General features: G+C 45.1%; 1 protein-coding gene across 2 annotated transcripts in view; it reads left to right on the forward strand.

The window, feature by feature from the left end:
* The first annotated feature begins 1,868 nt into the window (after nt 1–1,868).
* Nucleotides 1,869–27,918, forward strand: part of ADCY5 (adenylate cyclase 5) — a 204,803-nt gene continuing 178,753 nt past the window's right edge. Inside the window, exons 1-2 of one of the 2 annotated variants that reach the window (XM_041473287.1) lie at nt 1,869–2,833; nt 2,918–3,166. In XM_041473287.1, coding sequence (XP_041329221.1) covers nt 2,165–2,833; nt 2,918–3,166 — 918 coding nt within the window. In that variant the 5' untranslated portion in view covers nt 1,869–2,164. Of the gene's footprint in view, nt 3,167–27,918 lie in introns of both variants that reach the window. The other variant, XM_041473286.1, reaches the window with a different exon arrangement.

Here is a 27,918-nt window from a genome sequence, read left to right on the forward strand (position 1 = left end):
ATTCTTATGATATTACAGAAAAGCAAAACTGTATGTCATACAAAATGGCATAGTGGGAAAAAAAAAAAACCCCATGAATGATACTCTGGAATTGAAACTACCATTTCCCTGGTACCTGTGTATATAAACTTTCTGGAGCAGGAGCTGTAGCTTACTGTGACTGGAGTCCTGCCTAGGATTCAGGCTTCCAGAGGCTTTTATAATGCAAAAGATAAGACCTCATTTAGTCCCAGTGGTGAAACATAAAAACCTTAAAATTACTTGGTCTGTTTTCTGGGCAATGCTTTCTTGATAACTAGAACTAAATATAGCAAGATGTGGATGTTCAATGTGCTTGGTTCTTATACATGCCTTCATAGTAATTTTCTGTGAAGCAGAATTAATTTTAGGGTCACCAATTTTGTGGATCACCTTTCTCCCTTTACTTGGTTTTAGCATGAAAAAGTGAGATCTTTTACTGCTGGCTTTGAGAGAAGAACCCCAAAATGGGACTTTGTGTACAAAACAAAAATACCTGTCCCAGTTTACAGCTCACTGAAGAATTGTTTCACTGTCTTTATCCCTTGGGTTCAGGCACTGTTCAGCCTGAGTAACCAACCACACAATTCCTGAGTGTTGTTCTACTCGAGTAGAACAAAAGTAGTGTATGGATAGTGACAGTGTTGTATAATATCACAAGAAATGATAAATTCCATCTGAAGGGCAGTAGTATTTATATATAAAAATGTCTCCTCATGGGAAGCAAACTATAAGTCCAGTTGTGATCAGCTGCAGTATGTAGCATCTGTCAGGAAAGTGCTCTGTAAGTGAACCCCGCTGTAATAGTTGTGTGTATTGTCTTAGGGAAAATCTTCAACTGTGAATTCCTGGTAAACAAAAGATGCTCTGCGGAAGAAGGTGCTGAAAATTCAGCATATGGTTTTACAAACCACTGAAATGCACAAAGGCCTAAATTGCTGTAGTTTGTGGAGTTGCTTGCACGTGTAAAGGACACGTGAAGGGTTTCTGTTTGGAAGCTTATCCAGTTTGGCTTTTTTTCCCAACTGTGTCCAGCAATATTACCTCTCTACAAACGCTGCTTATCTCTGTCCCTTGATAACCACAGCTTCAGCACTACTACTGCTAAGGACTACTTGTGAGCAGGGATTTCCAATGTTTGATCAAACATCTACACAATTACCAGTTTCAGCAACTTAAGCCAAGCAGTTATCAGATTTGACAGTTTGTTTTTAATAAAACATGATGCAGAACATCAAGCAATAATATTATTCTTAGCACATATGATGCTTACCTTCAAAACACTGTAAATCATTAATTGGCTCACTTGCATCTGCAGAAAGAGTGGTTCACCTGAAAGAACATTGTGGAAGGGTCTGGAGACTGAAACTTGCTGGGAACTGCTGTGCTGTCGTCATGCCTCGCTCCCAGGTTAGGGAATATGCCATAAAACGGTGCCACCGCGCTGTCGGGTGAAGGTGAGGGCTGTAGCTTAAGTGGCTGAAAAAACAAGGTAAACCTACCTGTGCGTGTATTTTACCCTTAATTTCTGCCTTAAGGTGGGTCCAGTAACAGGTGCTGCTGTTGTGAGAGGCTTTTCTGGGGCTCGATTTTCCTCTGTTCGCCAGTTCGGCCACCGGTGCTTGATGCAGCAGCAGCTTGCCGCACACGGCTGCTCGGAGGCGGCGTGCGGAGCTGCCCCGCGCAGTCCGGGGCCGGCTCCCGGCGCTCCCCGGGCGGCGCCGAAGGGGTTAAGGCGCCCCGCCCCGGGCGCGCGCATTGGCGGGGCGGCGGCGGCGCTGGCCAATGGCNNNNCGAGCCCCTGCGGCCGCCGCGGCGCGGCTGAGGGCGAGCGGCCGTGAGCCGGGGGCGCCCCGGTCCCCGCGGTGCCGAGCGCGCTCGGCGGTGTCCAAGTGCCGGGGCCGGCGATGGCACTACCCTGAGCGTCCCGCCGGGGACACCCCGGCTCTGGGGACGCCCGGCCGTTCCGGAGACTTTGGGGGCGTTTGCGGGTTTTGCCTTTTTTCTTTCTCATTTTTTTTTCCTTTTTTTTCCCCACTCTTTTTTTTTTTCCTCCTTCCCCGCTGCCTTTTGGGGTTTCCCGGCGGCTCGTCCCCTGCGCCTGCCCGGCGGTCATCCCTTTGCCCGCGGCCCCGTCCCTCAGGGCATGTCCCGGTCCAACAGCGTCAGCCCCCCGGGCTTCGGCGGTCCCGCGCCCTGGGCAGGCACCGAGCAGCACCGCTCAGCCTGGGGCGAGGCGGAGGCCCGGGCCAATGGCTACTCCTACCCGCCGCCTCCCAACAGGTCCTCGGGCAAGAAGGCCTCCCGCATGTCGAGCAGGTGGAGGAGCGAGGAAGACTACGAGCCCCGGAACCGCGGGGAGAGCGGCTGCAGGATGATGAGCTTTAGGTCCAAATCCGCCTGGCAGGAGCACGGTGACGACAGCCGACGTCACCGGTCCCGCCACCCGCCCGGCAGTGATTCCCCCGCTGCCCCCAACAATGCCAGCCCCCGGCAGCTGGGGGAGCAGGGGGAGGTACGGCCCCGCTCTGTGGAGTTGGGGCTGGACGAGAAACGCATCAAGGCCAAGATTGAGGAGCTGGAGGAAGAGGACGGGGACGAGGGGGACTCCGAGGCGGCCTTCTCCATGGGCAGTTGTTGCAGTAGCCTGCTGCAAATCTTCAGGTCCAAGAAGTTCCAGTCTGAGAAACTGGAACGTCTCTATCAGCGCTACTTCTTTCGGCTAAACCAGAGTAGCCTCACCATGCTCATGGCCGTGCTGGTGCTGGTCTGTGTGGTCATGCTCATCTTCCACGCCGCACACGGCCGCTATGAGGTATCCTATGTCGTGGTGCTCTCCCTGGCCATCGTGCTGATGGTGGTGCTGTGCATGGTGTGCAACCGCAACAACTTCCACCAGGACCACATGTGGTTGGCGTGCTACTCTGTCATCCTGGTGATCCTGGCAGTGCAAGTGGTAGGGGTTCTGCTGGTGTGGCCCAGGAGCGCCTCAGAGGGCATCTGGTGGACCGTCTTCTTTATCTACAGCATCTACACACTGCTGCCGGTGCGGATGAGAGCTGCGGTCATCAGCGGGGTGGTGCTCTCCGCCATCCACCTGGCCGTCTCCCTCAAGATCAACGCGGAGGACAAGTTCCTCCTGAAGCAGGTAGGCAAGCCCTGAGTGATTTGGATGTGTGCTCAGCATTGGAGGGCAAGGGAAGTGGGGTAGTCTGACTTCCACAGGCCTGCCTGGTGCGGGAAGGTTGACAGGACTTCCAGCTGAACTCCTGGGTTACCGGCTGCTGGGTGGGATGGTGTGCAGTGTGGTCGCTAGCCTGTAATCTTGCTTTTTTTTCATTGCTGTGGTGTTGCCTCGTTTCTGGTCCACCTTAAGGCTCTAAACATACAAGTGTGTCTTACAGGGTTCCCATGAGGACTGCTCCAGCACTGTCAGTCAGCCCTGCTAGTGCCCTGCACTTGTATTTAATGTAAACAGCCCTGTGCTAAGCACACCTGTGGAATGGTATCCAAGCATGCTGCTCTTCTACCGAGAAAGGTGTAGAAAGTCTGGCTGTTTTTGCAAGGTAGAGGTTATCCTGGTGTGTCACTCTGGGTTCAGTGTTAGCGCAGAGCTTAGGCGTCTTAGGAGAGCATGCTCCATGGGAATGTGGGGTAGGCTTTTGGTTTATCAGGAAGGTGTTTTGCTCTGAGATGTGCTGGAAATCTCTATGGTGAAAAAACCCGGAGTTCCTGTACAGGCAGGATAAAAAGTACCAAAAAGAAAAGTATAAATGCAGGTTGTTATTTAGCTGTGATATCATGTTTAACTAAGCAGTTCAGTTCATGGGAACAATAAGACTATTATAAAATGCATTACAGTGCAATTTTTAATTACCATATCTGTACAAACAACGGCAGTACAAGGCGCCACTCTTCAAGTGAAGCAGGCAACCTTGGGACTCGTGCTTTAAGCTTACCACATGTAAAACATTGAAGCACATCCTTCTGATGTGCAGGACTCTGAGCAAGGATGAGCCTGTCACAGAGTCAGCCCTGATACCTGTGTGTTACCAGGGACTGTTTATTAAAATCAGGTGTTTGGTAGTTTTACAGCCCTAACACATAATACAAATAAAGCCTCGTGCTCAGTGCCTGCTTTGAGTCTTAGTTCTGGGTTGTTTTGAGTTCTGCCAATTGCAGTGGCAAGAAAAGTTGTAGGACTTAAATAAAACCTCATCAGAATGAGGCTGTCGCTGTTTTGCTATACAAAACAGCCCATGAAATTACTCTACTGCCTTATTAAGCCTACTTGGAGAGTTTCTGGCTTTGTTCTTAGTTTGTTACAGATATTTTTATAAACTGTATGTGACATATTCTTCTTATGTTTGATATAAATGGCTTCTTGTGCATTTCCAGCAGAGCATACACTGTGAGTGGGACAGTTGGTGTTTTTCTGCTTGACTTGAAAAAGTTTGCTAATGGCCTCAGCTCTTCTCCACTGGGGCTCTGGTCTTGCAAAGCCTCATGTGTGTTTTTGCTTTATAAATGGAGACTTGTCCTGTTGAAATCAGTGTGTTTGGAGACTGTATCCTTACATGGCAAAGCAAATCCCATCATGATTGCAGCTAGAAGATTTAGCAGTCTGTTATGAGCAGAGTTCGGAGCACCCTAGCACATGAATAAAATATCATTGTGTTGGAAAATGTTGGTAACTGTATTTTAGTAGGAAGGAGCTTAAACTACAAAGGCCAAATGACTGACTCCCTCAGTAGAAAATTTGGAACAAATACAGCTCCCTCCTGTTCCAAATAGCAGGTTGTTTGTAAGAGGTTGGCTTGTGTATGGATGTGCACTTGTCAAAGGTAGAAGCATGGGCGGTAGGTGATGGTACAGCATGCACAAATCTGTGCATTGCACAGTTGCTTTTGCTTTCATAGTAATGCTGGGGTTTTCCTATGGTTTGGCAATAAATGTTCAGTTAATGAGGAATGTCCTAGGAGCACTTTTACTTTGTCTTCAAACGCAGAGCATCTCTCCACGTTGGCTGTTTATTTTTCCTACTAACACAGCCTCTATCTTGCTGTGGTCACCACTGGCGTAGCACGGGCTGAATCAGTGGGGTTGTACAAGGCCGAGCATCAGATTCCTTACACGTTTGTGTATGAACACGAGCTGCTATCTCTGGCTGTCTGATAGAAAAATCTGTTCTGCTGAGCGCATTGCCTTACAGCTATTAACAGGCCTTCTTCACGGGGGCTGTATCTCATTGCCGTGGAAATCTGTTGTGTTCAGCTCTGCCCCCTAACGCACGCAAGCCCTATTTTGCTCCTTCAGAGGCAAAGGCAGGTGAAGACCAGATAAGTCAAGAAGAGTGGGTTAAAATGTTTTCTGTGACTTCACACTGGCAGTCGCATCAGCCTGGGTTTTGTGGAGCAGGGGGTGGATGTGAGTGCCTTTGTGACTATGTGACCAGATGGTACTTTGCATCCAGCAGTCACAGAAGAAAGGCTGGTTACGATGTATATCACCTTTCCTCACTTATTCGTAGCATTTAAAACTATAATACTTAAGCAAGTTTTACTTTGTGGGAGCTTTTTGCTTTAAATCCTCTCCAAACTGTTTCCAAACGAGGAGAAATCATACACTCCCATTATGATCCACTGATGTTTAAAGCAGGGTGACTCTTGTGTTGACTCCTGAGCACTTTTATAAGGCTCTGGAGCCTGTTAAAAACTCCTCTTTCTCAAGAGAGTGAAATTCTTGGTAGAAGGTCCCTTTTGGGGGAAAGGCAGCTTGTTGTATTCCCTAGCTGAGGATGCATGAGTTTGTCTGAATTATCTTCTCCTATCATTGCTGGATTTTTCTGTCCCCAAACTCTCTGGTCCAAGGTTATGCTAGTCAGACTTCGTGGAAGGGTTAATGCAGTCTGCTGTTTCTGAATCCGTAACGTGATCGCAGCAAAAGTAGTTGTCATTGTTCAGTCTTAACTGAGCTGCTTTTAAAAATAATTCTTCTGGAGTCACTGGATTTGGAAAGTAGGCTCTGACTTCTCTTTGCTACTTGAAGGAGTGTGTCTTTCAAAAGAGAAAGCACCCCTGTCAAAAAGATGAGTATTGCTGGTACCTCTGTGAGTCTGATCAGCTAGAGGCTGATCTTAGCTTCTTGAATTGAAGTTTGATTGGAATAAAAAAGTGCTAGTTATTGCATTATATTAAAAAGTTATCCAGTGCTGAGGGAGGGGAGAAAGAGAAATCTTGTGTTGGGAATTTACTTGTTTCCAAGGGCAGCATGCTGCTGGAAGTAGAGCACAGTGAATAGGTGATGCTCCACCAACTACAAATTCTGACTGCTTAAAAGGGAGTTTTTAATTTGTTCCTGTGATCAGTTAGCTCTAGAGGAACTGCTTTTGGATTTATTGGGGAGGGGATGACTATTTGTCTTCAGGTTCATTTTCTTGTATTCTGGGACAGATTACAAATATGTTTCACTGCATGGAAGTGTGTCATCCTCTCTCTGCATGTAAGTGTATCTCTTTCCAGCCGCCTTTTCCATGTGCTGGCTTTGATGCACTTTCAGGCTCTGAAAACACGCTCAACTCTAGAATTCACGTAAGCATTTCTTTACATGTGAATGAGGCTTTCTAATACTTAACTGAGAAAGAAGTGTACTGTTTATCAGCAATCTGCCTTGCATTCAGAGCAGAGACAACAGTGAGATTTATTCTCAGTCCCGTCGGATTGAGCTGCCCAGCTGACCCACAGGCTTGTACGGGCACATGGGAAGAGGTTCGGCCTGTGGGCTGCAGATGCTTCACTGAAGTCATGTGAGGAGACCAGCTGCCCTCAGCGCAGATAGGCTTGAGTAAGCACTGGCATTTTTGTAAGACTATGGGCTAAGGGACAGGGAATTTCACAAGAGAATTTATTGGACTGAATCAGACGTAAAAAGGGATGGGAATTGTGTGTGGGAGTGAGTGGGGGACCAGGAGTAGGGGATAAGAATGCCCTATACAAACATCAAACAAACCTGTGGACTGAGGTTAGATTTACTCCTGTTTTCCCATCCAAACCTGTTTTATTGTACCTTTCTGATGTTCCTTGTTCAAGGATACAGTTGAGTCTTTGTAGTTCATTAACTCAGTGCGAGTGGGTGACTGTTGAGGTACCACAAAAAATAAATACCTTTTTTTTGTCTTGTGTCAGCAACCTCATTGAAATAGAAACTGAAATGCACTGATCTCTTTTCTCTCCAAATACTACTGCAAACCTTTTGTAAAGGATCTCTGATAGCAAACTACCTCAGCATGTCTTTTGTTTGTCTCTCTGATTCAGGGCTCTTTCTTGCTTGACCCTTTTCCATGTCTTCATCATAACAACGTTACATTAGTAGTCCTCATCCTTCACTTCTGAGAAGTGTGTGTGAGTTGGCCTTTCTCTCTGTCAAGGCATGTTAATGGTAGATGATTGATTTGCACCTGCATGGTGGCTCTCTTGAAAGTGTAGCGTTTCAGTTTAACCGTTTCTCAGATGTTGGTATGAGAACCAGTCTCTCTCCTCTTCATAAATAAACTCACTTCAGCAGGGCTAAAAACAATTTATTACTGTAACAGCGAATTGACTTGAATCTTGTGGAGATCTAGCACTGCGTAGAGATGCTTTCTAGTTGGCAATTTGAATGGCATTCACCAAGAAGTTATTCACACAGTAGGAGAAGCAGTACTGTATGTTCCATCTCAGCCTCAGCGTGTTTACTACATGCAAGTGCTGACTGATTTAGAGGCAGGTTCTCAGCAGTGTGTTAATCAAGTCCTTGCATTGTGCTTTCATTGTCTTCAAGCAGCATTGTCTTTATTCATCAAGGAGAGATGAACTGCCTGGAATGCAGATGGATCCATGTGACAGCTCTCCTGTGGTTATGTGCTGCCTGTTTTACTTTCGTCCACCTGGAAAATAGATTTGAGTAATGTTTGTATAGGATGGGATTTTTCAGGTGCTCAGCCACATGGGGCCAGGTACTGGGTGCCTCAAACAGCACTTAATGCCCTGTTCTGGATAAACATTGATATCAGTGGGGCTCTCATGCAGTAAGAAGAGCTCTAGCACTGCTCACTACTGAAGAATCTGCCTGAGCAGCAGTTGCACCAAAGTCAGTGAAAATTGATTTTTGGTCTTCTGTTCAGGGGAAAAAATGGCAACCTGAAATATTCAGTGACTTGCATTGCTAGTTGCCTCCCTAGGGTAATTCTGTAATAGAAGTAATTAAGTAAATCCCTGAGGTATTGTGTATCAATTTAGTCCTTTGTAAGAATATTGTCTTTATCTCTTGGGCATGTGTTGCTTGAGGTTTACAAAGGCGTATCTGTTTTTCTTATCTCCTAAATTACCCTATGATCCTGCCACCTCCTAATCTACCCCCTTGCTTTATCCTCCTTCCCCCCACCATGAATTAGTTTAATATTTCACTGTAATGTTCACCAGTATCAAAACCTGTTAGTGTGATGGAGTGCTGTGTGTCTAATTTCTCCGCGTTCCTGGATTCTTAATAGATTTGTTGTCTTGATAAACTGACCTATTTGAATAATTTCTCTCAGTCTTGTGGTCATAATCACACTTTTATAGCTGGCTGGGATCTTGGTGAATTCAAGATAAAACCTAATAGGGGTGATTGAGGTGCATAGCAAAAAGACTTGTCCTTCTAGGCACTTTTATGGCATGCTTGAAAAGGCAGGGTGTGCTAGTTCTGGTTATTTCTGGAGAGGTGAAGATACTTCAGAGCAACATCAGGATTCATGCAGGTACTGGAGGCAGAAGGACAAATTTCCTTGCCCTAATCTTACAAAGCAGCCATTGACTTGTCCTTCAGTGTCCTGGGCACGATGGCTTAGTTTGACACCTGTTCTCTGTCAGAGACCTGTCCAAGGCAGGACATCTTATTTATGTGGTTTTTTGTGATTAACCTCATTCAGATGATTCATAAACCTGAACAGCAGTGGATATAAAATGCTGATTATCCTGGTGCTAAATGCTCCCTGGAACTGGTCCTGCCCTCCAGGATCCTGAATGGCCCAGTGCTTCCTCAGTGCCCTTTTGCTCTGAGTCCACTGTGGTGTGGGCAGCGCTGCCAAGGTCTGGGGTGGAAGAGGACTGGGACTCAGCCCAGCTGGAATGTGAACTTTGGGCACCAGGCTGTTCTCCAAATGCATTCAATTTGTGTCTGATTAGCTAATCTTTCAGTCATGTACCATGGCTCCCTCTCTGTCTTTTAAGAAAAGTGGAACAATCGCTAACTTTTTAGCCATTGCAGTCTTTGGAATAGTTAGTCTTTTGCTAATAGCTGGTTTGGTCATCATATTTTGGTACTACTGGATATTACTCTCACTTTCTAATAGAACTTAAAGAATTTTCCTTCTGTCCTGGTAGAAGATGCAATGAAAAATTCCCAGCAACACCTGAAGAACTGAAAGGTAAAAACCAAAATTATTTTGACAGCAGATTCTGTGCGTGTGGTAAAGTGATCCACCCTGTAGCTGGTAGTGGCTTCTGAGAACCCATGCTTTGAAAAGCTCCTGTCTTTCTCTTTTCTTCTTTTCCTTCTCATCTCTTTTCACACTCCCCCCCCCCCCCCCCTTTTCTGTTCTTTTTTTTTTTCTTTTCCAACTTCTTGGGTTGATTTTTTTTGTTTGTTTTTATTTTTTTATTTTTATTATTTTTGTTTGTTTTGGTTTCTGGGTTGTTTTTTTTTGTTTGTTCATTCTTTTTCCCTGTGCAGGTGGGTATATTCAGAGAAAATATCCACTTTTGTTTGAGGAGGCAGAAGACAGGGCTCCAAGTTTTACCAGCCTTGGGCAAGGTTTGTCCTCCCATCTCTCTGTACTATAGGGTTTACATGGCACCTTGCACAGGTAATCTGTACCCAGAAGAGGCAGTGCCCAGGGAGCTGGAGTGCACCAGCATCTCCCTCGAGCCTTCCAGCTGCTACATGATTTCATGATGTGCTACATGCTGGTTTTTTATGGCCCAGAGGGGTAGGACAGTGACAAAGTGTGTGCAAGGAATGTGAAGATTTACAGCTTCTGGGAAATGGGTGGGGTTCCTGTCTAACTGCTGTGTGACTTTTTCATCTCCTGCAAGTCCTGTGTTTTGATGTGGGATATGCTTGGTGTTAGTTCCTTCCCTCCCTCTGATGTCTAGCCTAGTGATCTGAACTTGTGATATCTTTCATCCAGGGGATGCTTTTTCTTCTTTTTGTTTTGACATTGGTGATACTTTTAAAAAAAATATTTTTTTGTCTTTACCTGAGAGGTAGTTTGCTGCTGCCAGAAACTTAATTTGATTCATTATTATGGAGTCCTTAGGCTAGGTAGAAACCCAAGGGGAAATCTCATGTGAATGAAAAAACACAACCCCAAAGATATTAAAAAGGATCATCTAGTTATGAGGGGGTGTGGGAAACAGACAGGAATTTTAATATTTGTCTCCTGAACTCCTAAATCTTCTCACCTTATCATAAGAAAGTTTGAAATTTCTAGCACTTAATAAGGTCACACATAAAATGGCTGTCAGGCCAAGACAAGACTCAAAATGCTTTTTAGCACCTGCACCTGGACCACTCCCAGTGAAACTCCCAGTGATGTTTTATGGTGGTGCTGACTCTTGCATTACTGGCAGGTACAGGAGTGTCAGATTCAGCAGACCTGCAGTAGAATTTAGCATGAGATGGTCTTGTTCTGACACTCAGAGAAAAGGACCGAACACATTTTAAAGCTCTGCCTTGTGCTTCCAGTCTTGCTCTTGAACATTTGGGAAGCTCTGTCCCACCAGGAGCCTGGTGGGTAGACAAGCTTGCGGACTACTTCAGCCAGACACGGTTGGTTTTGCACCACACAGGTGATGTGTTTACAGATGGTAGGACCCCCCACAGCTGAAGAATTAGTGGGCAGCACTGGCATCACCAACAGTATTGCTTCTGGTGCCAGGCTGGCCTCGCTAATGCCGAGTAGGGTTTTGGTTGCAGCACTCGCTATAGAATGTTTCATTGTTTTGTCAGGCTTTGTTCTGCAAATAAAATATCATTGTCTTCTTTTTTCTCCATATTTATATGACACTAATGTAATTGCCACGTATCTTTATTCCCTTCCCCAGACATCAGGAACACAAATCATATTTGTGTATTTAAGATGTTATCAGGACTGTCTGTAGTGTGCATTGTATAGTCATCATTTGTGGCTTCTCCTACTTCATAGCAGCAGAAATAGCAGAAGTATATTTCAAAGCATCCTGAATCCTGCCCTGATTTTGTTTATAATTCTTTTACCTAGACTGCTTCTTCTGCAGTTTGAGTGATGAGTTTCCAGATGAAATATTAAACTGCCTTTTCTTTTCATGAAAAGTTTTACACACCCATGTAATACCCTTCAAATTTTTTATTGTGAATTGGGTCTTTGTGGTATTGCCATGTTTGGCTATCATCCTGTGTTTTCCTGGGAAACTTTGCTTTTGGGAGGTTGAGTTTTGGGAATTAAAGCTGCTCTTCAAATTCAATATACACATTCCACTAGTATCAGAGTGCATCTTTGCAGACAGTAAACAAAGAGCTGTGCTGATGCAACACAGAGGGAATAGAAATAAAGAAAGGTTTGTGTTTTGTATTTCTTTTCCCCCCAGACAGTAGAAATTGATGTCTCAAAGAGGCAACTTACGCAAACTGTTTATTCTTCAAATATGTTTGCAGCTTGTATAAGACATTCTGTCTCACTTCATAGTCAGAAGAAAAGGCTATGACATTGCTTGCAAGAATCTGTCATAAAATGTTGCTGATGCAAACAGTTCCCTGGCTGTATCTTCTCTTCCAGAAAAAGCCTTGCCTCCTTCCTTTAATTCCCTGCTGTAGACTAAATGCTACAAGCACGGATCCCTTTGTCCCTCTCACTCTGCAAACTGAATTCTTAGAGCCAGCGATGTGGTAAGGGGCTACACAAATCAGTATTTCTAAAAACAGTAGTTTTCTGGTCAGCCCACAGATGACAGAGCTCCTCAGACATGCTTGCTGAGTGATGAACTCTTTCCATTTGCTGGGAGGTATCCAATGGCAGCTTTCTCTCTGTATTCTTGCTTTTAACGTGTGGGTATTCATACACACAAATGGGGGGACCAAAGGACATGTTATTAATGAAGATGTTTCCATTTAGATGGGATTTCTCTTTTCCGGGCAGGTGGTTACTTGTAATCTCATAGGGAGAGGAAGAAATGCTGTGCAGTGCTGAGGAAAGAGGAGGCTGTGCAGTGTGGTGGGAGAATGTGTAATCACAGTGTCAGTCTCACTCATGCTGAAAGCTAAATGCAGTCTTTCAGGCCATTGAACATGAAGTAGGTTACTAGTGTGGGAACTGCTGTTGAGTGGTGAACTCTCTGGATCTTATGGCCAGGATGGACTTCTGGGCTCATTTAACAGTACCCACTGAACAATTCTCCTACACTTTAAAATTTCTTCCATTCAATAAAAAAAAAAAAAAAAAAAAAGTTTAAGTGCTGAATTGCATAGTATTTGTCAGTTGAAAAAGCAATCTGCAGTGGTTTCTGAACTTAAGGTGAGCTGAACCAATACTTTTTTTTTTTCCCTCTCCTCTTAGCAAGATGGGATTTTAATACCCCGTGATGGAACATATTGGGGATATTTCTCTGCTCAGGTTGGTGGCATCCACTTAAATATAACACAGATGGACGTGTTAGTTGTGAGGGGGTTCTGACATCATGCCCAGATTTTTTACTGGGTAATTACATTCCTGCCTTCTTAATTGATGTTGAATACAGCATTTTTCTTTGCTCCATGTCTATTCTGGACTTTTTAGCAGTACACCACCAAATAGATGCTGTGCATATGGGTTTACTATCATATCCAAGAAATTTGCAAGGCTGTTGACAAGCCAAGAAAATGAGGGACTAGAGCTCAGGCTTATATCTTCTCAGTCATGTCAGTGTGCTAGAACAAGTGCCACCCGCTTAATATGACACATGTACTGATAACTTTTGAAAGGTAAAAAGCCAGAAATTATATGATTGAAGGATACTTCCAGAGCTCAGCTGTGCCATCCAAGAGAAGACCAAGTGAGCCTAAACCATTTGTGGCAGGTACCAGTCACAGACCCATCTGGAAAAAACCCTCCTTTGTGTACGTGCTCTCGGGGGTCACAAAAGCACTGATGTGCTTTCTGTGTTTGCTTTCTTGGTGATTTTTTTTTTTTTTAAGCAAAACAGCAAGCACAGCCCTGGGTAGGAGCAGATGGTAAAGAAGAGCTCTCTGTGACTAGAGCTCTCTGGCTGCTCTCAGATGAAACTGGTGCTTAGTTTCCTTGTCTCACCTGGCTTTAGTTCCCACCCCACCCAGAGCCTGCTGTTCTCTATTGTCACAAACAGTGCATTTGAATGACATCTGGCACAGCTGGGTCTCATTCCTGACTGGGGCCTTCCTGACAGCACTGCAGTACAGGCAGTAAGCTTGAAGGTTCCTTTCACAGGTGACCTCCTTTGTGGTGCCTGGTCCCTCTCAGCTTTTCGGGTAGCTGTGCTTAGGGAACTCCTTGGAACTCCAGGGACTCTTAAAAGTGTATGCCTCTTGCACTGTGGTTGAAATGACTGTGAACAAATACTTAAGGAAGTATTTAATGACAATATTTTCAAATCTCAAGAGAGAAAGTTAGGAAACTGCAATTTTGTTTTTGTTAGTTTGTTTTCCTTCTTCCCTAATGCAGGTGGTGAGTATCTGGCTGTGTCAGGACACTGAAGGTTTGTCCAAGTAATGATGTCTAGGAAAGGTAACACTCTGTGGATTAGTTTAGGATTAGATTAGTTTTTTTAACCACAATATAAAGCCCACTATACAGAAACTGTAGTCCACTGCTGAAACCACCTTACTTGTCTATTTTAGATGCAAATGGACCTAGTTAATTTAATTCACTTCCAGAGGGAATGCAAACTAAATAAAGTCATGCTTGTTAAAAGAAGTGTTCTCACAGGTTTAAATAATCTTCTTCAATTTATTTTGATGAACTTTTCTGAACAGACCAATCTTTACCATAATATCTTCAGGCTAAGACTGCAGCTTATGTAAGTGAGGAGTACTTTACTTTATACTATTAACTTAGTGCATTGCCCTTGTATGTAATTTTCTTTTAGAGATAGTGTAACTCTGTGCTACATGCCTTCCCCCTTGGCAAGGGTTGGGGCTGGTTATGATGGGGACAGAGTCAAGAGAGGAGCTTATCTGTCATGTTTAGCCAGCCATTGGCCCCATTTCCAAAGCTGCTTTTCAGGAGCCTGGTCATGAGTGGCCCTTCTATGGCTGTTTCTGTGCAAGGGTGACTGCTCATCCTTCCCAGAGAAATGATCTGCTTTCAGAGCAGACCTCTTGCTTGGGGCTGAGACCAAACCTTTTCATCGCCAATCCCTTAGCAGCTGTGACCAAGCCAAAATTCTGTACTAAGATCCCAGGCTGCCACCTGGACTGCCACAGAAGTGGCAGGTGATGCTCTACTGTGTCTTTCCTGAGAGAAACTCCTTTGGTTTGCAGCAGCTCTCCTTCTGTTTAAGCCATTTGCAATACTCCATACGCTATTGAGGCAGTGCCTTGCTGCCACATGAGCATATCTTCTGCGTGTCAAACCTCATGGGGAGATGCTGTGACAGCTCCCTGCCTGCCAAACCTCCTGCTGAAACTTATTGGAGAAATATTGTGCTCCCTTCAAATGGGTGGCATTGTAACATTGGCTTGCTCATTGAAACAGCATTTGGGTCTGGGCAGAGTGAAAATGTTGATTTCCTTTCAGTAGAAGGGAAAAAAACCTTGAAGGGTGCTTTCTGCACAAACAGTGGTCTGAGGCAGAGCTGCAATTTCCAGGACTGAGTCCACTAACTTTTGAATGGCCATGGTATTTACTTCTCCCTCTGCTCTTCCCTGTCCCAATGAGATCTGAAAGGAATCTTACCTCTCTTTGAACCATACCCTAAATCGTTGTTGCCTTGTCTAGTTTATATTTAGCACAGCAAGAAATGAGTTGGAAGCTAAATGCCTTCTGCCTATCACCAAAAATACCTTTTTCCCTCTGGCTGCTTGCAAAAATGCCTTTAACTCCCCTCAGGGCTTTTCTGTATGAAGGGACAGCTGGTGTAGAACAATAGTGACTGATTTACACTGATCAATCCTCACATTACTGAGAGGCATCTGTCTTGTACTAGGCACCCTGCAGTGTATCAGACACACTGGTGGAAGATGTGCCTGCAGTGTCTCCTGTCTCTCTCCCCAGCCTGACTTCTCTGTAGGTCCTGGGGGAAAAAAAAAAACAAAAACAACCAAACAAAAAAACTGGGAAGAAATACCGTAAAAAAGTTTTAGCAGTGAGAGGTGCATTTCCTTTTCTTCACTTATATGGTAATGGATCATTGAGTCTGGTTTTCCAGGTTTTTTTTAGTTGTGTGTGCTTCAGCAGCAATACCATTACTGCCAAACAGTCAAACTCAGTAACTGAAATGGTTTTTGCAGCCCAACTCACCCAAAGTTAGTTTAGCCCATATATTTGGACCAGAACAGTCTGGGAGGTGCACATGCACACCCAAGCAAGCAGTTCAGAGGGGTGGGTATCCTCCATTGAGAAAGGAGTGTTAATGAGCTAGGAGCAAATGCAGCTGGAGGATGTTAAAGTTATGTTAACATACTGATAGGGACATATGCTGCTTTCAGATTTTGCTGAAGGGAAGGACATAAACTCCTTTTTCATAGAATCATGAAGTGGTTGGGTTGGAAGGGACCTTAAAGATCATCCAGTTCCAACACCCCTGGCATGGGCATCTCCTAGACCAGGTCACTCAGACCCCCATCCATCCTGGCCTCAACACTTCTAGGGATGGGGCATCCACAGCTTCTCTGGACAATCTGTTCTGCTGTCTCACAATTCTGTTTTCCCAGGAAACCCTTAACAAAACAGGAGAGAGGATGGCCAAGCATGATCTGTCCACCTGCTGCAGTCCTCCCTCCCTCTGCTTTTTCCTTGCTTTCACCTCCTCAGTGATGTAAACAGCCCCAGGCAGTGCAGCTCTGTGTTCCTGCCACCAGTGTTTATTTTTCTGATGCACTTTACCTGTGCAGGTAACTAGGACGAGCCCTGACAGCCCTCAGCTTTTACTGAGAGCAGTCAAATAGTGTTGCTATTACTGACAAAAGAAAAGACAGTCACAGAAGGTGGCTGCAGGATAGAACGGGCTGCTCCATTGCCCTGTCCTCCACAGTGACAGCAGGGAATGGTTTGTTTCAGTGGCTCTTACCTTCTCTTACTTTGATAAGAAGTTACAAACTTTGTTAAAGTTTTGAATATCTCTGGTGGTCTGGTTAAAGTTTCCTTTTTGGTCTCTAAATGAGCTGCACTGTATAACTTTATGAAAAAAAAAAACAAGACTGCACTGATTCCTGCCATTTTTCTTCGTGCAAGTAGAATGTGTGGTGGGAGCATGATCCAACAAGTGTTACTTTGGAAGACTCACCTGCTGCCTGGGATTCAAGTAGTGCCCAGTCTCTTGCACTTCATGTGAGGGCAATTAGCACACGTGCATGGCAATTAGTGCTGCAAATGAAGTTGACACGGGTGTATTCTGCCTCTTTAATGGTTTGCTTTTCTCCTCTGCCAAAAGAGCAAACAAGCAGTCTCAAAGGAACCTGCTGCCTTCTGATATTTAATTTGCTTCAGGCATACATTGGCATCCTGCCTCTTTCTTCTGCTGCCCTGCCTGGCCCACCTGCCTGCTCTGCTACCAGAGCTGCAGAGGAAATGATTCCTATTTCTGGTAAAACAGGCCATGACTTGCCCATGTGCTGCAGTTGGGCCTCACACACATCCAGCACCATCTCTCCCTGATGTGCTTTGTCACTGCTGGTTTCTGACCTCCTTTCAGCAGAACACTGGGCTGGTTTCTGGCGAGCTGCTCTGCAAGTGGCAGGGCCTGGCAAAGGAACCTGCTGGTGGGAAACTGCAGAGCAATTCTTCTGTTATCCATCTTCTTGAACTAGATATCACAGTGATGGGAGCCTTCAAATATCTGTGATATCCGGTGTGTATTTGTGAGCAATGATGGCTCTGGAGTGTATGCTGGAGTATAGATGGCACGTGTATAAGTCCCATATACATCAAGTGACATGATGTGATTCTTAACCAGAATTTTAACTGTTCCAGAATATTTTTTAAATGAAACTGAATAGGAAAAGTCTGGCAGAAAAACTTGCAGGTGAATACTCAATGATTATAGGAAAAGTAAGGGATTAAAACACTGGAAGAGACCTACAAGTCACTGACAGCAGGAGGAGGGCATAGAAGTGCAGATGGAGCATGTTAAATCAATAATGAAGTTTTGGTGCAGGCCTTCCTTATGGCTTTCCTCATTGCACCTTGTACCATGGACCACACTTCTAGATTTGTTTTTGAATTCTTGAAAGGCCATATTTTCAGAGTGTCTCTTCATAGGAAGCTGGGAGCTTAGGATTTATATTTTTGGGGTCAAATCTGGTTGTTCCCCCATAAGCAGGACATGAGTGCCCTGGATGGGAGTGTGTAGTAACCAGCTTTGCTTTGAGTAGGTGCTGTAGGCAACAAAGAGTTCAGCATTAGTCTCTGTAAAATTGTCTTAGAGAATCCATCCACTGAAGATCACACACTGGGTTAATGGTGTTACTTTGGGAGCCTTTTTTATGCACCACTGATTACTGAGACAGTTCAAATGTGGGTCAGTTTTTCTTTCTTTCTAAGCAGAGTTTGCACAGAGTAACATGCAAGCTGTTGCTTTCTAGAAAATGTGGGTCAAGTGCTGTTTTGCTGAAGAAATCAGGAGGTTTTTTACTTAGCCAGCATTAATACTCAAGTGCTTCCTTACTTCCTTGCCCCAAGGTCCTGGGCTGTTGTGCTGATGAGTAACACACTTTCTGGAACAGGACTGTGCATCCAGCCATGATTTTGTGTCAGCAGGAGCACTGGCTTGTGTGATTCACCGAGGTGGATGGAGTTATGAAGGATGTGTGAGCCCTGTCATCTCAGCTGCCTTCAAAGCAAAATCCATGGAAAGCAGCTGATCCAGGAGCACTGGTGACTTTTGGGAGGAGCAGGGGCAGACAGACAGAAACTGTGTGGGACAGGACTGCATATTCCTCCTTGTGAAGTAATGAGCATGTGGAACAGACTGTGGTTGAGGAGCTTGGGGGGTGGAATATTAACCATGGTGAAAATAATCCTGGAGGAGCACATTTATCCATGCTGGCACTTTGCACATGTGTCATGATGGAATTTTCAAAGAAGGCCCTAAACAGAACAGCTTTATGGAAGAACAAAACAGCATTGTCAGAAATGGCCAAGGAAGCTGTGCCAGAACCTCTTTCCATATCTGTGCTCTGAACTGGTTCATGTTCTGGGGCTGTTGCATACACAAATGTGTGTTAGCATCTGCCTTGAAGGTGCAGAAAAGGGTGGCTGGGCTTTGTTTTCACTTAGCTGTGTTTTCTAAAAGTTACTTCTTTTTTCTTGGTTTTTTTTTTTTTTTTTTTTTTTTTTTTTAAGACCAGAATAACTTGTCCTGAGGGAAGGTATAGTGAGATTTTTTTTTTTTTCCCTCTTCACAGCTGTGTTTGTGAAACTTGTCCTGAGGGAACAGTGTATGGTATAGTGAGATTTTTTTTTTTTTCCTCTTCACAGCTGTGTTTGTGATCATTCCCTTGCTTTGAGTCTGGGAGGCTGCATTATAGCCCTCTGCAGTGACCATGTGTCTAATCCAAGCTTTGGAGCTGGCTCAGCCCCTTGAGCCAGCAGAATCCCTCTCTGTGCTGGGCTGTTTGAGCAGTGTGATGAAGACAGTGGTCTGATCCTCCTGGATGAGCATGCACAGAGTTTGTCTGTCTTGATAATGGTGAGGTCATGATGCCAGAAGAAAGTGGGTTGGGTTATGTTGTGCAGCATCTCATATTTGCCACAGTGAATTTGTGGGACAGTTGACTTGATCCATCTACCTTGGTTAGATGGCTTCCTGAGGTCCTTGGCCTTCCAGTCTCAGTAATGAGGGAGCTTAGGAGAGCTATGAGGAAGGAGTAAAACCTTCTTGCATCCCACTGGATTGGTTGAAATATGAAATGAAGTTTCCAAAGCCATTCTTTCCTGTGGTGCCTTGACTCCCAGCAAGGTATGCCTCAGGCACCTGAAAGTTCCCAAGTGGGTCTTGTGAATTTAGACATCTAAAATCTTCCTAAAGAGCATTTTTCATTGACTAAACAGTGTGACTGCCTCTTCTTGCCTCTAGACATTTCTACAGAATAAATAATGAGCTTGTGGGCTCCTGTATTTCCTACTGTTCAGTCCAACTTTTGAATGTAGTTGCACTTGAACAGGCATGAGCTGCCTGACCACTCCTGCATACCACAGCATGCTGATTACTGATGTGATCTGCAGTGGAAATTGGTGTGGCAGAGCAGGAAGGGTTCTCACAGCACCTTTGACGAAAATCTGAACAGCAGACTTCTGCTAGGAATTGAAGGAAATACTTTGGAGTATTTGGAGCCACCAAGACTTGGAGGCTTGGTGTCTGTTTGGTTTTGTTATTCATGGGAATACAGCTTTAAATTTGAATGTGGGGGAGCAAAAGGGAAGAGGTTACTATTGACAATTCTTTGTGTATTGGACTGAAGAAGAAGGGCCTGGTCTGTGGTGTGCAGGTAAGGGGCAAGCACTGAGAGGTGCCAATGGCTTCCCTACAGCTTCCTTGCTGAGGAAAGGAAGAACTTCCTTCTGTTTTCCTCTGTTCTCCACCCCTTCTGTGCCATCCATGGAAAGAGAAGGCAGTGGCAGCCCACTGCTGAGAAGAAGTGAGATGTATGGGATGGTGGAGTTGGGTCTGTGGGACCTTGGGAAGAGCCAAACTGAAAATGGGATGGAAAAGAGAGTGTGTGTGTGAGGAGACAGTAAACACCTTGCTGAGGTGGAGGAGGCTTGTGGGCCTGTATGGAGCTGGCAAAGGCAACAGCCTGAGAGAGAAACCAGGAGGATCAGTAGGATGGTGCATGGAGCTGAGGAGAGACAGCTGTGAGATGTCATTTGGAGTTGTTATTTTCAGAGTAAACTTGTCTTTTCTTTTGAAAGCAAGGATCAGTGTTATAATCTGGACTGGATCAAGCAATTTTTAAATTTTCTTCTCTCCCTTGAATAAAGGAAAACACTACAAAGAAGTTGCAATTAAAATGAATTGTGAAGTGTTGTTCTGTTGCCTGCTGAGCAAAACCTCGTGAGCTAGCTGAATTAGCAGTCTGGTAGTGTGCTGTGTAGGATGCAGGGATGTGCAGGGTCTTGGCTGCAGCCCCAAAATGGCCCAAGTGTGCCCAAGACCTGCTGCTCTCTTGGAAGGAGGCTGTGGGTTTATGGCAACAGGCTGAGTAGGTAAGGTTATTCAGTATTGTATGAAGGAGAATTCAAAGAAGAGGGTGAAGAGAGGAGAGGACAAGGGGCTGTTTCTTGAATGCAAGAAACACTCTGAAAATGAGAACCACAATGTCCTGTGACAGATCTTATATTGGGACTAACACAGAAATTTCCTGGCGTGCACGTGCTTTTTTCACATGTGACTTCTCCATAACAAACATCTCTCAGCTGGGACTGACAATGGAAAAATTGTAGGAAACTTTCACTAAACAACTTGGTGGTAGGGCCACCTCCTGTTTTGAGCTTTTCTGTTTTAAAGGAACCATCTGCTGTATAACTGTAAACACAGCAGACTGCTAGCAAGCTCAATCATCCAAGGGTCAGATCCATGTAACGCACGCTGCTGGCAGTGCCCTGACTTTCTGTTCTGCCACCACCTCTTCTTCCAGGCTCTGAGGCTATGGAATTGGACAGAGTTATCTTTGCAGATCTAACCTTCCCACAGTGTGGTGGTGGTGTCCTCTTGCACATGCAGAGTTACCAGGAGCAGGAATAAGGGACGCTGGAGTGTCACTCGAGCCGCAGTCACGCTGGATGTTAGTGTGGCTCTGGGAGTGAGTCAGCCCGGCAGCTGAGCAGGTGTGCTGCAGTTTCTCTTTGCAGGCTGTTTCACGGTGTCTAATCATGTCAGAAAACCTTCAGGAGGCAAAGCAGAGTGCAGAATACTTTCCCCTCTGCTTGCCCTTGCCCAGCAGCACAGATCAGTAGTTATGTGCAGAAGAGTGACTTGGAGGGCACTGGACCTTGTGTTAAAGCAGATCCTGACTGTGGAGCCTTGAGCTTTTGCATAGGGTAGGCTTCACACAGCTTTCTTCCCATGCTTTTATTGAAGTCATGTCCTACCTGTTGAGGCCTCTTGCAGAAGGAACAGGTGGAGGCTGCCAGGGCTAGATGGAGGGAAAGAGAGCTGCTGAGGATGAAGGAGTGACAACTTGGTTCATTAAGATGGGGAACTCTGGCGGGTCTCTTGGAGAAAGTGCTGGTCAGGGATGTGCTTGCCAGATATGATTTCTCCTCAGCAGAAGAGAAATCATCTGGCCTGGTTTAATGCACTCTATGAACCTGCATAGCCTGGCATAGCCACCAAAAGAAGCATTTGCTGTGGCAGAAGAAATATTTTTGTGGCATGTGGAGACCCAAATCTGGGAGCTGACTGGATCTGAAATTACCTGAGTAAGGGGAAGACAGGACACATAGCATGCTTGTTAGTGCTTGTGTGGGTGAAATTGTGTTTGAGTTCAGTGTGAGAGAAACTGGCCAGAACACAGCTCTTGAAGTGGTTATATATGGTTTAATGCATCTAACTAATGGGAACTGACCTGGATTGCATCAGAGCAAAAGAGAAGAAAGCAGTTAGCACTTCCTCTGTTAACAGGTAGGCCAGGTCGTAGGGCTTGAGAGGGCCCAAGTCATCATGCATGTCTTTAATTTAAGCCCTGGTCTCTAGCAACTCATCTTTGTTAAATTGATGAGGAAATTAATGCATGTTTATAGAGTCCATGCCACAGCTGATATGAGGAGCAGCTGGTTAATGTTTAGCAAAGTCCTGAAGATGAGGAGTAGTATACAAGTGCTGTTCTGACTGCACCATTACTTTTGAAAGAAAAATGCTGTTTTAAAGAATGCTTGTGTCTCCTTCGTCATTGTCCTTACAGTCACCTTAAATTATCTCTACCCATATATTCACCCATTGCCTAGCTAATACAGAATTACAAAAGCTTGTATCCCTACAACCTAAAGAGAGATGTATGTCAGGTGAATGAAGCCTGGAGAGAGCCAAGCTAAGAAGCATGCAGAGCAAAGTGACTCAGATGGCAGGATGCCCCAAAGGAAGCTTTCAACAAGGGTGATTCATTAGCAGTCAAAGAGTCCTTTTTCTTTTCCTGCTCTGCTATATTTACATTTTGAAATGTGTGCACATCTCATGGAAACAGCCTTCCTAGTTAAAGTGTTGTTCTAAATGGGAGAAGAGAAGATTTTGTGCATTATGTTTGGTAGGCTGTGAGGCTTGGAATACAAGCAAAGCTTTCTTTAGGGAGATACTTGCATGTAGTCTGTAAGGTGTTACTAAAATCTTGTGCTGATAGCATTGCAGGGATTGGGGCTGTGATTTCAATCTGCCTAAAGAAGACACCCAAATCCCAGGCCTGGATTAGTGCAAAAAGGAGAGGCCTTGAATTTGTCAGGTAATCCGCACACATTCTGGCTTTTTCAGAGTGTGCTAAAGCAACGTTATACCTGTGAATCCATTTGCACCAAGAAATTCCTCTGAAACCAGCGTAGATGTCTTACCATGGGGATATTCATAGTTGTGGGAGCCACGTGAACTACTGACACCTCCTGTCTGGTCCTGAGGAAGAGTGTCTGTCCAGCAGCATCCAAAGCGAGTGTGATTTCTGCGTGGCACTCCCAGTGGTGTGCTGTGTCATGATTGCAAGGCTCCTGCTGTTAATGTGTGAACAGGATGAGGTTTCCTGCATCGGTGTTGTGCTGGCAACAGCCGCCAGCTCCTGAATCAGTTAAAGCCAGGCACGATGTGGGCAGACTGGTAGCTGTGATTTACAGGGCTCTGTTGGATTAGAAAGCCTGTTGTCTATCAACACATTGTCCAGGCAGCACAATAGGGCAAGGTAAGCACTGGAAAAGCAAGGTCAAAGAGCTGACAATACCATATTGTGTTGTGTGACCCTGAGCAAGTGGTTTACATGCCTTGCTTCTGCTATTCTGAGTGAAACCAGAATAGTGCTTGCTTTTAGAAAAAATGCTTTATGTTCTGTGGGTGGAAGGCATTCATCTGAGTGTGAAGTATTTCTGTTGTAGAAAGAGATAGTCTCCCTTTCCGTAGTTTCCCCATTCCCAGACCTGGTTTTCGGGGAGATCAGATGCACTGGTTCCTTTTGAAGATCAAAATCTCTTTGTAGGTGTTCTGTGCTTCATTCATCACGATCCATCTGGAAATGCATTTTAGAACAATCCATTTTGTTTGTGGCTTTGGCTGGATTTGCATTCTCCAAATAGCAGAGTGTGGTTTGGGCTTAATATGGGATATATGGCCTCCTTGGCTTGGTTTCAGCACAGGTTGGGGAGAACATCTCTTTAGGTTTGTAAGAAAAATGTGAGGCATCTAGAAGCAGAAGCTGACATGGCTGCTCACTTACAAGCAACCTATACAATAGTGGTATAATTTGGTGGTCTCAGGCAGCCAAAAAAAACCCAAAAGAGAGAGTGCCTTGTAGAGGATCCCAGCAGATAAAAATGATTTGTAGTGAAGGATCAGTTACTGATTCAGGTTGCTCCTTGAAGTGGTCTCCCTTTCAGTATTGGTACAGTGGACTGTCAGCCTTCACTGTTTTATTGCTCCTGCTAGTTCATGAACTTTCTCCAAATTCATAAGCTGTGGCCCAGTCTGCCAGTCTGTATGGAAATGGCACATGTACCTGCCAGGTGAGCCAGCACCTTGTCTTTCCAGGCAACCTGGTGCCTAGAAGAATTGCAAGAATTTAAGCCTGTTAAGCCACAAACTCTCTTAGAAGGTTGGGGTTTTTTGCCCTTCAATGGGACTGGACCAGATATTATTATTAACCTCTCCACCTACCTCCCAGCTAGCTTTCCACTGAGTGTCTGCATTTTTAGATTCTGTCTGTCTGCGGTCCAGCCCCAAGACAGTTAATTTTAATAAATAAATAATGACAAAAATAGTCTCTGAGGACTTGGCAGGCAGCAGGCCAGGGAATCTGGGCAAGTCGCCAGCAGCTCTTCCACTTGAAATCTGATGTTAACTCAGACTGTGGCGCTCACATCGGTCTGCTCAGATTCTTTGGAAAGTGCTTTGCCTTCCCCACCTCAGATGGAAACTGTGCCTGCTGCCCAATGCTGTGGGCTCCAGGGCTTTGGTGGGAACACGGGACTCGGCCCAGCAGTGGGGGGGAACACACAGCTGGGGGCAAAATGCTGCGATGTCTGTGCTCCCCTGAAGGAAGGCTGGGGCATCAACTCGGGCAAAACTTCTCTAAGTGCCAAAACTGCAGAAAAGCCTCAGCTGGAGCAAGTGGGTCGGCCACAAGATGCGAGGAAGGAGGAGGAAACCAGCCTCTGTGCATTCTGGCACTTGCAGTGCCAACTGCTCCGTCTGCTCAGTCTGCTCTGATTTTTCAGCCAGTGCTGCAATGGGCTCCATTTTAATCCCCAGGGTGACTTAATCATTGTGTGATCTCCCACACCAATCTACAAGTTATATCTTAGGATAGGAGCTGTCACACCTCATGCCTTTATATTCCCATTTCCTATCATGCCATATATTCACAGCATATGGTACCAGGACCTGAAAGAAACCCATGTGAATCCTGGGCAGACTTACCTCTATCAAGAATGTCTGGGAAAGTATGTATCCAAGAAAGTGCATGCCCTCTGGTGAGAATTAGCCTGCCACCAGGTGGGAAGGTTTAGAGTAAAAGAGTTTAGTTTTCCCCCTTGAAGGAGAAGTGAAGGGGTTTGGAAGAGCAGAGCTGTTTGGACATACCAGAACACAACAATCGGCGCAGTTCTTGCACTATCATGCCTACAACAGAGAAGTCAAAAGTACAAATGCAAACTTGTGCCTTCTCAGCCAACCCTGCCAGAAACACTCCCCAAACCAGCCCTGCTTTTCTCAAGTTGGTTGAGAGCTATTTTAAACCCACCAAAACGTTCAGACTTGCTCCTCTGTAGGCATGTTCCTGAAAGAGTGCTCACAGTAGGAACGGGTGGCAACCAGGTTTAACTCTAGCTCCCACGGGCTTTAAAAATCCTCAGTGTGGGATAATCAAACATCCCCAGATAGGCACACACCTGCTGCACTGGTGTGGGCATGGAAATTCCAGCAAAGGCTGGTTTTGGGGCACGGTATGTTTGTTGCACTGACAAGGCTGGGCACAATATCTCTTTTTTTTCCCTTAGCTTTATTTTCTGTTGTTAATAATGTTTGGTCTAGAAAACTGGCAAGGTAGCATAGATAAATGCATTTTCCAGATTTCCTATGGCACAAGCCAGTCCCTGGGGATGTGTCTGTCAGTGGTCTCACCTGGAGCTGGGAGTGTAAAATAAAGCTCTGCTGGGGGGTCGTTGGCAGACTGAAGAAGAGGAGAAATATTCAAAGTACTTCTGCCTCCGACACCAGGGACAGTCTCAGGTGATATGGGATCATGAGGGAGAGGAAATCCCTTTGAATATCTGAGATGTTTACTCCATTTTGGGCCATCTAGGGGTGCACATTGTTTCTGAGGGAGGCAGTGTGGTAAATTGGGAGCTACCATGACACCAACTCACTTGTCGAGGGCTCTGGCTGCAGGAATGCAGACTGAGGGCTTGCACAGCTATGATGGGTCAAAGGACCTGTAGAAGAGGGACACTGAGAACATCCATGGAAAATTCAGCACAGACTAGGATTACAGTTCTATTTATTTGTAGGTTTATTTATTTTTCCCTAACCATGCATTAGGAAACCTATCATGCCCACTTTCATTGATTCAGCCACTGTTTTTATAAAAGCCTGCCAATCTATGGCAGTGAACTCTAGGTGAAACTTTAGGGCTTGATCTTTCTAAGGGAAATGAATCACCCTGAAGCAGCCTTTAAGATTCAGCAATCTTAAGTCATGTGTGGGGAAGGGCCTCTGGGATGCCTGTACTGTCAGCTACCTGATTTAGGGAGGGAGTTTGTTCTGGAAGCGCCACTCCTGTGAGGAGAAGATGCAGAGAGAAAATCAATGGCCTTGGATGCATCCCTGGAGTCTTTCAGTTCTTGGGAACTCCATGCCCCTTTGCAGGGTGATAAAAAACAAGGGCCCTTTGTAAATGCTTTTCTAGAGGGAGAGTCCTCAGTTCCTATGACAAAGCTGAAGTGACAGGACAGGGCTCTGTCTTTTCCCCTGGCACCAGATGTGCATACTACATACATACATACAGTGAAAAAGTGAGGTGATCTTCAGGGTTTCAGCATAGTATCGATGGTATGAGAAAATTGCAAGGAGCAAGCCCAGACAGCTCAGAGCTCTGACTGGGTCTCATCTCAGGGAGTCCTTTTCCACAATAAGATATTCCTTCTTGGTCTGTAGCATTATTGGACTGATTTGTCTTATTTGTCATGGAAACACATTAAGTTGAATAACTCTGGTCAAGGCCTGTGACCCTGCATAACCTGGAAGGTAATGGATTTCCTTTGGTTTATCAGACATCATAGAGGACATATGTAAATACAAATTCTCAGAAGACTGAAGTACTTTTTGTAACACTTTTTGTAAGCGTGTGCTGTAGCAGCTCACCTGGTGTTAATGTGGACATAGGACAATCCTGCATTAAGACAGCCTGGTTCATCTCAGTTATTTAATAGTTAAGTACTCAGATCCTGCTGCAGTGACTGCTTAACTTAATAGTTCATTTACTTTGGAGGGTCTGGGATAATGCTGATAATATCTACTTACAGCTTCTATTCCCTACGTAGTTGGAATGAAATGCTTTGTGTAGGTGTGGGAAGAAGGGCTGGGTGCAATTTTATACCCAAACATATAAGGCAGTTATGGAAGTGGGAATCATAGAGTAGTTTTGCTGAGTCTGTGAAGTCTATCTTGTCTATAAGATACCCCTATTCTAGGAAAGGATGGAGAGGAGCTCTGCCAGGTCAGCATGCGGGGTGGTGACTCTGAGATCAGCAGACTGTCAAGTTCAAGACAAAGCAGGCAAAATAATTACATCTTGGCAAAAAAGTGTAATTAGGAAAGAAAGGCCAGGCTTAGATGGCTGAACACCCCTCCCCCTGCCATGCTTTTGGATGGTGTTCCTTGGAGATTTCCACAGAGCAGCCCCCACTTGAGTTATCTCTTTACAAGGAGACACTTGTGAGAGGACAAAACGTGAACAGCGTGTTCTGACTTAAGCTCAGGGGAAAGGAAGCACAGCCTGCAGCTCACGGTGGTGGTGAAGGGCGAGTTAGTTCCTGGGATAACCCATCAAAACCAGTGCTGTGCTCTGGGGTCCTTTTGGTGATCAGCTACTTGTGCTGCCACCTTTACCAAGCCCCATCATTGCTGCCAAGAGACAAACTTCAAAGGCTTTGGCAAAGGCTTTTCAGCTGTGACCAACAGCAACTGGGCATTGCCACTGACAGATCCCGTGTTATTTTCTTGATGAAGTTGTGACCACTTTCTCTCTTGATTCAGATAACTTTTTGTCTTACTTTTCTACTCATTTTGCCAACCTTCCAAGAGACTGGTCTGTTCTTTCAGCCTCTGTCTCTTTGCCAAGTCATTGGTGCATACAGGGAGAAGGGATTGTGTTTGCTGTGTTCCATCACTATTTATTGGTTTGTTTCCAGTAGCTCTGACTGCATCCCTGTATCCAGGTCTTTTTGGTTAGTGTTCATCACCTCTGCTTTCATTGTCAGTTTTCCCTGGT

Source organism: Pyrgilauda ruficollis, unplaced genomic scaffold (assembly GCF_017590135.1).
Source record: "Pyrgilauda ruficollis isolate IOZ18807 unplaced genomic scaffold, ASM1759013v1 scaffold3, whole genome shotgun sequence".
NCBI classification, from domain to species: Eukaryota; Metazoa; Chordata; class Aves; order Passeriformes; family Passeridae; genus Pyrgilauda; species Pyrgilauda ruficollis.